The 10,516-nt window shown below is 44.9% G+C and overlaps 1 protein-coding gene across 1 annotated transcript in view; it reads left to right on the forward strand.

Moving 5' to 3' along the window:
* The window catches only part of Myh8 (myosin heavy chain 8), a 29,597-nt gene extending 19,763 nt beyond the window's left edge, over nucleotides 1–9,834 (forward strand). The window contains exons 27-39 of the mRNA NM_001100485.1: nucleotides 317–443; nucleotides 772–890; nucleotides 1,014–1,210; nucleotides 2,302–2,485; nucleotides 2,570–2,735; nucleotides 2,833–2,957; nucleotides 4,539–4,847; nucleotides 5,508–5,711; nucleotides 6,817–6,942; nucleotides 7,031–7,201; nucleotides 7,355–7,459; nucleotides 8,006–8,101; nucleotides 9,545–9,834. Coding sequence (NP_001093955.1) covers nucleotides 317–443; nucleotides 772–890; nucleotides 1,014–1,210; nucleotides 2,302–2,485; nucleotides 2,570–2,735; nucleotides 2,833–2,957; nucleotides 4,539–4,847; nucleotides 5,508–5,711; nucleotides 6,817–6,942; nucleotides 7,031–7,201; nucleotides 7,355–7,459; nucleotides 8,006–8,101; nucleotides 9,545–9,694 — 2,079 coding nt within the window. The 3' untranslated portion in view covers nucleotides 9,695–9,834. The remainder of the gene's footprint in view (nucleotides 1–316; nucleotides 444–771; nucleotides 891–1,013; nucleotides 1,211–2,301; nucleotides 2,486–2,569; nucleotides 2,736–2,832; nucleotides 2,958–4,538; nucleotides 4,848–5,507; nucleotides 5,712–6,816; nucleotides 6,943–7,030; nucleotides 7,202–7,354; nucleotides 7,460–8,005; nucleotides 8,102–9,544) is intronic.
* Nucleotides 9,835–10,516: the final 682 nt, after the last annotated feature.

A 10,516-nucleotide genomic window follows, 5' to 3' on the forward strand; every position in this document is an offset into this window, starting at 1 on the left:
AGTAACCCACTAGTATAACTTCAAAATCCACTTAAGTGAGTGTCGACATTATTGGGATCTGTGGCTTTTCCCCAATAATGAATATAACATGTATGTTAAATTCTGGCATATGCCAAACGACAGTGATATAACTATCTACTCGTATCTCATATATTTAAAAAATATATCTTTTTCTTTTAATATTAAAACATCTTAATTACTTTAAAAATGGGATTAAATTTTATTTGTTCTCTCCTTTCATCTTTCTTTCTTTTTCTTCCTTTCTTGCCTATATTCATAGTCAGTGTCTGATTATCCCTTACCGTGTGATCCTTAGGGAAACCTTGAGAAGATGTGCCGCACTCTGGAGGACCAGGTGAGCGAGCTGAAGAGCAAGGAGGAGGAGCAGCAGCGGCTCATCAATGAGCTGACTGCACAGAGAGCACGCCTGCAGACAGAAGCAGGTAGACTCCTTCCCGGGCTCCCCTCAGCCTACACTGCACAAAGTGGGTTCTGACTATGCAGTAACACTCTCATTTAAGAGGAAGATCAACAAGCCATCGGAACTTTTCAGAGCAGGCCGTGAAGGTGTGGGGAAGCAAAGTTAAGTAGAGAAATCTGTTACGGAAGCAAAGTTACCACGACACTTGTGCTCACTGAGCTGCATTTCTGACTTTTATTTCTTTTGTTAATGTCCATTTCTATAACAATGCTTAGAGATGAACCGAAATGTATACAAGTGCACACAGCTTAATGCTAAACCATGAGTTCTCCTGCTTCTGCTGTCCTTAGGAGAGTATTCCCGACAGCTGGATGAGAAAGATGCTTTAGTCTCTCAGTTGTCAAGGAGCAAACAGGCATCCACCCAGCAGATTGAGGAGCTGAAGCGACAGCTCGAGGAAGAAACCAAGGTGAGTTTTACCAGAGATCTTAACAAACCAAGTCTGAGAAGGCCCATTTATAGCTACTTGAGGTGTGTGAGTTAAGTCTTAGAGAATATACAAATTCAAATCACTGGACTATCATTTCCACAGGCCAAGAACGCGCTGGCCCACGCCCTGCAGTCCTCCCGCCACGACTGTGACCTGCTTCGGGAACAGTACGAGGAGGAGCAGGAAGGCAAAGCCGAGCTGCAGAGGGCGCTGTCCAAGGCCAACAGCGAGGTGGCCCAGTGGAGGACCAAATATGAGACGGATGCCATCCAGCGCACGGAGGAGCTGGAGGAGGCCAAGTATGGATGTGAACTTAAGAGGACATAGTTACTATCTGTGTGCTCCCTAATGCAGCAAGACCCACAAGAAGCCATGGGGGTCTTGCTCTAGTGACATGAAAATATCAGTAGCTGACATTTATGGAGTGCAGTTTCTTTTAACCACATAGAGGTTGATTCAGGAGCTGAAGGGAAGACGAGTTTATATTCCTCTATGTACCTGTGTCAAATGTTAGACATCCATGCGCTCATTTAGCAGCACAGCAGTATTAGGTCGCTATTTTTGTTTTAAGTTAACCTAACCTGAGGTTACAGACTTATTTAGAGGAATAGCTGGTGTTGGAACCAGAGGTTCTGGTTACAGAGTTCATCTTCTTAAGCTCTGCATGGACCAAGCATTCCTCTTGAAAATCACAATCGAGTTCCCTAAGCTATACGGAGTGTCTAGGATGGGTCTGAATAAGATAAAGCTCTAGTCTCGGCAGACAGAGGCCACCTTCAAATACACCTTCCTGGGCGTCAAGTTTAAAGGGGTCATCTGTGTCTTAGGGATGTGGCCTTGGCACACCAATGGGAATGAAGCAAGATTATGGACCACTCAAATGAAAATCAAATTTGCCTTTGCATGTGCATGGATTGTCCGGATTTGTCTGGCAATTGTGTTCTCTAGTTTGACATCCAAGCATACATGATATAAACCAATTAGCTATTCTCTCTGTGTTGGGGGGGCCATAAAAGGAACCAGAAAAGTCTGAGGTAACAAACATGGGCTTAAGAGGGGATATATAAACCAATCAACAATGTTGTCCTAGCTGATGGTTTTCACAGTCATTCCCAAACAGAAGTTCTATAAGCCCAGAGCCATTGATAGATGAAGGCACCTAGCACTGACAGCAGCCTGTGGGAATCCAGTAAAATTCCAAGGACTTTACTGAGCCCAATTATCTGCCTTTTTGGAAAATTCCAGCTTACCAGTCTAGAATGAAGTGTGGTGATCACTGCTGAGAGGCAGATGGGTTTGCCAGCCTAGGGCAGGATGGCAGGAGGGATTATCCAGTTATTGTTCTGTTCCTACCTTTGGCTGGGTCTTGACAATTTGGCTAACTCCTCAGGAAGAAGCTGGCTCAGCGTCTGCAGGCGGCTGAGGAGCACGTAGAAGCTGTGAACGCCAAGTGTGCTTCCCTGGAGAAGACAAAGCAGCGGCTGCAGAATGAGGTGGAGGACCTCATGCTGGACGTAGAGAGGACCAACGCCGCGTGTGCTGCCCTGGACAAGAAGCAGAGAAACTTCGACAAGGTGATCTAACCTGCTTGACCTTCATGAAAACTCTATTAGGTCTTTCTCCTCTTTGTCCCAGCTGACCATCTATGGCCTTTTCAGGTTCTATCGGAATGGAGACAGAAGTATGAGGAAACTCAGGCTGAGCTTGAGTCCTGCCAGAAGGAGTCCCGTACTCTCAGCACAGAGCTGTTCAAGGTGAAGAACGCCTATGAGGAGTCTCTGGATCAACTGGAGACGCTAAGGAGAGAGAACAAGAATCTACAGCGTGAGTCTGGGTGACCATCCTGACCCTGCTCAGTCCTGGCCGGATGCTCCCTTGCTGCCATCATTTCAACCGCTTCCTTTCATCTGTTCTTCCACAGAGGAGATTTCTGACCTGACCGAGCAGATTGCAGAGGGAGGGAAGCATATCCACGAGCTGGAGAAAATAAAGAAGCAAGTGGAACAAGAGAAGTGTGAGATCCAGGCTGCTTTAGAGGAAGCAGAGGTACATGTTGCTATGCTGTGGGGGGAAATAGCAGACAAACATTAACAAATGTATCAAGCTGAGTAATGGTATCATGAGTTGAATACATTATTATGCAGCAGATTTAAATTTAAATTTGGGGCATTTGTGCACAGGGCAATTAGGCGATCCTATCAAAAGCCTTCATAATGTCAGTACTGGTGCTGGATTGATGTCTCACATGTTAAGAGCTTGTATTGCTCTTCAGGAGGACCTGAGTGCAGTTCCCAGTACCCACATCTGGTGGCTCTCACAACCACCTGTAACTCTAACTCCTGTGGATCCGATACCTTCTTCTGGCTTCCAAGAGCTCCTGCAGAAACATGACATACATCCACACAAACTCGTGTGCACACGAATAAAATAAAAATAAGTTTAAGAAAAATGCAAATGAACCCATCCATTCACTTTCTTAGGATTTACCACAAGAAACTTTAAGACAAATATGTCCAATACAAAAAGGAAACAAACTAGAATGGTAGAGTCCCAATTAACAATTAAGTATGGTTATAAGTCAGGAGAGGTTACACACACCTGAAATCCCAGCACTTGGGGGTAGAGACAGGAGGAATAGTCCAAATTTGAGGCCAGATTGATCTACATAGTAAGACTCAGGTCAGCCAGAGCTTTATAGTAAAATCACACCTTAAAAGACCTGAAGAAGCCCATAAAAATGGCTCAGGAGTTTAAGGCACTCTCCACCAGTCCTTATGCCCTCTATCCAATCTTCAGAATCCACAGGCAGGAGGAGAGAAGAAACTCCCACAGATTATTCTCTGACCTTCATGTTCTGTCTGTCAATTATTTATTAAATAAAGTGAAAAATGACCAAAAAGTATGATTAATGTGGGAAAAGATTTATGTTAGACACAAATGTTTGCTTTTAAAAAGCAAGACACACTGGAGAGATGGCTCAGCCATTAAAGGCTAGGCTCACAACCAAAAAACAAGATACATATTTGCATATAAAACTTTGATTAGATAAAAATAGGTAGAAAAATAGATAGAAATAGGGAAGTAGAAAGACCATGAATAAAGCCCAAGGCCATCCTGAGACACAAAGCAAGAAATTCTGCCTTAAAAATAGTAGAAAAAATTGTTCCACATTAAAATAGTTGCCTGTAAGGGGCAATGGGAAGCTTTGTTTTGATACATTGCCTACACATAGTTTAGCAAGTACACATTATAGCAAGTAACTGGGGAAAAACTATTTTATACCTGATGGTTTCTATGCCAGATTAATATATCATACATGAAGACTGTAGTTTGTGAAACATTACATGTATATATGTAGCATGTTTATACTATATGTAAAATTAATCTGTTAGCATGTCATGAATCTTTAGACACTGCACAGTACTTTTACTACAGAACTGTCCTATAAAATCTGACTGGATAAACAACCGAAAAAAATGATTCACTACACAGGTTCTTAGGACAACTACATTAGCTTTAAATTTCAACAAGACGACGGCAATAAGAGTTTGCCTCACACGCTCGGAGCAGACTCCGACCACGTGAGTTCTCTCCTGCTCAGTGATGACCGATCACTCTTCCCTTAAGGCATCTCTGGAGCACGAGGAGGGAAAGATCCTGCGCATCCAGCTGGAGCTGAACCAAGTCAAGTCTGAGATCGACAGGAAGATTGCTGAGAAGGATGAGGAGATCGACCAGCTGAAGAGAAACCACATTCGAGTCGTGGAGACGATGCAGAGCACGCTGGACGCCGAGATCAGGAGCAGGAACGACGCTCTGAGAGTCAAGAAGAAGATGGAGGGCGACCTCAATGAGATGGAAATCCAGCTGAACCACGCCAACCGCTTGGCTGCCGAGAGCTTGAGGAACTACAGGAACACCCAAGGCATCCTCAAGGTAGACAGGCATCCACCTCTTAGATGAGTTACAGAACAACCTGCCTGCTGTTCTCACAATTACTTCGTAAGCTCCTAGCTCCTTTCACCCACTGCTGTGTTAGCGAAGAACAACTTAAGGAGAAAGTGTTTACTCTCGCTCACACTGTGCTTAGAGCATAAGCATCTACAGGCATCCTATGTAGGAGAACCAACAGAAGCTGAAAGATAAGAAATGACAAGGTCTAGAATATACAGGCTTTACACAAAACAGGCCTGAGGTTGGGGCTTGGTTTTGTCATTTTGACTTAAAGGAAGTCATTTAACTTCTTGGGCCTGTTACTTCTTATAGTAAAAATAAGTTTCTTATCTCATGGATAGCTGTGAGGATCAAATGAGAGAGCAGATGCCAAGCACTGTGTAGGGTAGTTAAAAAATGCCCTGTAATTGATAAGGGATAGTGACTGGCATGTGACAGATAATAAGTTAAAGGCGGAGAAAGAACAGGACTCTGTCCCTTGATAATTTGCTCCCACTCTAGACAAACGCACCCATCATTCTTGAGCTCAGACACATGACAGGCAAGTCATCTCCTGTCCCCAACACCAATGCACTCCTCCAGCTCCTCCCCTAGGTGTTCAGATCCTCTTCAGAGTCTTGAAAATATTTGTTTAACTGACAGGACACCCAGTTGCACCTGGATGACGCTCTCCGGGGCCAGGAGGACCTGAAGGAGCAGTTGGCGATCGTGGAGCGCAGAGCCAACCTGCTGCAGGCTGAGATCGAGGAGCTGCGGGCCACTCTGGAGCAGACGGAGAGGAGCAGGAAGATTGCAGAGCAGGAGCTGCTGGACGCCAGTGAGCGCGTGCAGCTCCTCCACACCCAGGTGAGCCCCATGCTGGTGCACTGCCAGGGGAGGAATCTAGTGTAGGGACGAACATGCAGCCAAGGATGGAGCTGTATCTAAACCACCACTGGAGCAATGAGAGGGCTCTGGGTCACCTTATTGTGCATTCCTACTTGTCTTTTCTGGATTTTTCTACCAAGAGGGCTTTGTAGATTTAGACATAAGGGTAGACTTTGGGGGGTAATAAAGCCATGAAGAATAACCCTGGGTAAGCATGCCTTCGACTCCAAACTGAAACACATCACATGCGGCACTTATCACGGTCACTGTCAGAGTGACTACTGCACAGTGGTCACTGTTCTGTTGCCTCTCAGAGCACTTAGCGCCATCCCTTCTTGCCCAGGCATTAAATGTCGTAGCAGTTCCTCATAAGATCTCTGTGACACTAAAATAACCACGCTCCAGGATTTCTAATACGTGCTGAGGGAGTTTTCCTTCCCTCAAGAATACTGTGTTGAAAATTTAAGAAAACTTTTTCATAATACAAATTCAGAATCCTCCCCCACCGCCCCGTCCTCACGTGCACACACACAGTGGACAAGCCCTCCTCTCCCTCTCTGCACCACTGTGTTCACCTACATAGTTCTTTTGAGAGACTTCAGGCATCATACGTTCTCACACACATAAAAACAAAACAAAATAAAACAAACCCTACTATTCCCAACCTTTTAAGCAGATAATACTATAAATAAAACAAGTGAAAAGAACAAAGGTGAGATGACTACTAATAATGGGCATCCATTGTTGCTGTCTCGAGGCAGGATCTTCCCATGTAACACAGGCTGGCCCTCAATTCATGATCTGCCTGCCTTAGCCTCTGGACTACTGGAATGACAAGCATGTACCATCATACCCTGTCAATGCAAGCACTCTTAAAATGTCGCAGGTCCTCCTATGTAAGTCAGATAGGCAGTAAAGGACTGAGTACAAGGACACAGGTTCCAGCCATGCAACTGACTGCAAGTTTGTGCCAAACAGAATAGTTCACATTAGTAAAAGCTGGGTTAGACTAAAATAGAACAACTGTAAACCCCAAGTGAGAAACCTGGAAGAGTTATAAATTCCTACCATTTTTTCTTAACAGAACACGAGCCTCATCAACACCAAAAAGAAGTTGGAAAATGATGTTTCACAGCTGCAGAGTGAAGTGGAGGAAGTAATTCAAGAGTCACGCAATGCAGAAGAGAAGGCCAAGAAAGCCATTACTGACGTGAGCACCATACACATTATCCTCCTCCCACCTGTGCTGCCTTGCCACCACCAGGGCTCATTATTTCCTTGATTTATTTTCCTCTCAGGCCGCCATGATGGCGGAGGAGCTGAAGAAGGAGCAGGACACCAGCGCCCACCTGGAGCGGATGAAGAAGAACCTGGAGCAGACGGTGAAGGACCTGCAGCACCGTCTGGACGAGGCTGAGCAGCTGGCGCTGAAGGGCGGCAAGAAGCAGATCCAGAAACTGGAGGCCAGGGTGGGTGTCTGTAGTCCTAAATCTGGGAAGATCAAGAGGACACCCTCTTCTTGTCCTGGGATCAGGAACAACCTGCTCAATACCTGTAGTTGACCCTAGGCTAACCCCCCCCCCAACACTGACTGTAGATACGTCTTTCTTTCTTGGTTCCAGGTACGTGAACTTGAAGGAGAGGTTGAGAATGAACAGAAACGTAATGCTGAGGCCGTTAAAGGGTTAAGGAAGCACGAAAGAAGAGTAAAGGAACTTACCTACCAGGTGAGAGGAATAGCTTCTAGAACGTGCAGGTATCTTGCCCAAAGGGAAAGGAAAACCCTCATGACTCCTTAGGTGGCACTTGCAAACGTGCACGTATGTAAAGGACAAAAGACAGAGTTCCTGCTTCCAAGCATCCACCAAGCTAGGATGATTACAAAGCGACATAGAATGGGGCAGACATGAGCTTGATTCCCGCTAACAGGAAGGAAGGAGGAAAGGGAAAGAGAAGAGAAAGGGGAAAAAGGAAGGGAGGGAAGGCAGCATTAGAGAGAAAAGAATTAAATAGGTATTAAAGCAAAGTAAACTAGATGGTAGTCTTAGTGTGGCCTCTCCCAGAATAGGAGGGTAAGAACTAGAGCAGATGTATAGAATTCTTTAACGGGACAGCATACACATTTAACAAGCATGACCACTGTTCAGAGCATGGCTTGTCAAGTTTACCCCAAAGTCCCCTGTCTGGCACACTAGTGACTAATTTTAGCACCAGAGGCAGACGTGTTTCTTTGGATTGAATGCGTATCTTTTTTTTTTAAATCAAACTTTCAGACCGAGGAGGACCGCAAGAACGTGCTGAGGCTGCAGGACCTGGTGGATAAATTACAGGCGAAGGTGAAATCTTACAAGAGACAAGCAGAGGAGGCTGTGAGTATCTCTGAGGTTGTGTAGGAAGAAGCAGAGTTCTGTTGGGAGAGAAAATTTGTTTTGGTTTGGTTTGGTTTTTGTTTTGTTTTTTTTTTAAACCATGTGTGTAAAGGAAGAAAGACACACAGTAAGAATCTACCATTCACATATTTAATGAGGGTTGTGATCTTACAAATAGCGCGCCCCATGCTAATCACAGAATAGGGTTCAAGAGGAGATATTTAAATATTATTAGGCAGGAAGGACCAGGTAAAAAGAAAGCTCCCAATACCTGGCCTTAATTGATAGCAAGAATCACACAACAGAAACACAAATGCCAGCTTGAACAATTCATGTCCCTCAGCATACACAAATCATGTGCTCCTAAACGACACATATTGATGGCCTTCCTCCCTCGACTGACTTGTTGACTCACTCTGTAGGTAAGGCTTTCTTTCCTTGCTGTGTGTGTATCGCTGCAACCAGAACATGAGGAGATACGAGAGGAACAGCTAGTGGTGTGAGGCCCTGCGTTCTGCAGTACCAAACAACAAAGAAAGGCTGCTGGAAGGCTAGCCAGCTCTGCTTTCCCCTGCCGGGCCTACTCCCATTCTTTTAGTAGTAGAAGGCACGAAGAGTAACAGAACACAAAGGCAGGCAACTTTTGTCTTAGATCCACTTCTTCCCTTCTCTGCATTAGTCTTAAAACGCACAGGGAAACAATGGTTAGTGGCCTTTCCAAGCTATTGCAGTGTAAACCTTTGCTTATCGAGGTCTCTGGGGCACCTGGGCCTCTTCTTCCCCTCTACCCAAGAGCCACATCAGAAAAGTAAGCAAGGCGAGGGAGAGATGGACCAGTGGTCAAAAGCACTGGCTGCTCTTCCAGAGAAGGCAGGTTCAATTCCCATCACTCACACAGTGGCTCACAACCATATGTAACTACATTTCCAGGGGAAGGGAGTCACTGCTTAAAAGACCTCCAAGGTCCTCCAAGTCACTTGGCACTGCCTGAATATGTTGCACAAGCATATATATATATATATATATATATATATATATATATATATATATATATATATATACACACACACACACATATATATATGTATATATATGTATGTATGTATATGTATATGTATGTATATGTATATGTATGTATATGTATATGTATATATGCATGCATATGTATGTGTGTATATGCAGGCTAAACACTTGCACACATAAAAAAGCAGGGAGGTGGTAAGAAGGTTTGACAAAAAGCTGGTCTCTTCCATTGGAAAGCAATTTCTCCTTTCCTTCCTTCAAGTCAAAATTGTCACTAAAGTTACAAATTGGGTTGAGACTGGAGGTCAGACATGACCAGCACCACATGAGAAGGGAATACAATTGTGGAATAATCTGACCTGGTAACAAACAGAGCGAGGCCCACAGCATCTAACTGCCAGAACTCTTGTCTGTTCTCAGGAGGAACAATCCAACGTCAACCTGGCCAAGTTCCGCAAGCTGCAGCACGAGCTGGAGGAAGCCGAGGAGCGGGCAGACATCGCCGAGTCCCAGGTCAACAAGCTGCGGGTGAAGAGCCGCGAGGTTCACACCAAAATCAGTGCAGAGTAAACGCATCTTGAGGAGGCCGCCAAGTGGCTGAAGGAAAGCACAGAATGTGCTGCCTTGGGTCGCTTGCTGGGTCACTTGCCTCTCTGTGTTTACTTTTCTCCCACTGCTGACTGAATAAAAACCACAACTCATTGATAAATTAAACCAGGCTCCCTGTTTTACTTGCTAAATTGTTTGCTGGCAAAGCCAGTTCTTATCTAACTCTTTCTTAAATTGTCATATATGGCTATGTAGAGTTACCTCAGTTCACTTCCTGCCGCCACAATTAAACACCGACAACCTGGGGAGGAAAGGGTTTGTTTGGCTTAGAGTTTACAGTTCACCAGTGAGGGAAGCCAGGGCAGGAGCTTAAGGAAGGGATGCAGGAACTGAAGTAGAGACCATGGAGGAAACCTGCTTACCAGCTTTCTCTTCATGGCTTACTCTATCTACTTTCTTAAACACCCCAGGACCACCAACATGCTCTTAAACAACCCAGAGCCATTCACGGGCTTTCCCTCAAGCCAACTGGACGGAGGCATTCCTCAGTTGAGGTCCCTCTTCCCAGATGACTCCCATTGGTGTCAAATTGACCCACACTAATGAACACAAGAATATTCAACATGCTGAACCTCACTACCACACAGAAGCCCTTCTCCTACTTCAACTCTCAAGTTCCTTCCCACACAATATGCTCCAATGAGGCTTTTAGTTTGAGATAGGGTCTTTCTATGATGCCCAGGCTGGATTTGAACTTAAGATCTCCTTGCCTGAGCCTCTCTGCTGGGAGTACTGGGAGTACAGGTATGCCTGGCCAAATCCTGTTTTAATAAATATGTCTGG

Source organism: Rattus norvegicus, chromosome 10 (assembly GCF_036323735.1).
Source record: "Rattus norvegicus strain BN/NHsdMcwi chromosome 10, GRCr8, whole genome shotgun sequence".
NCBI lineage: Eukaryota > Metazoa > Chordata > Mammalia > Rodentia > Muridae > Rattus > Rattus norvegicus.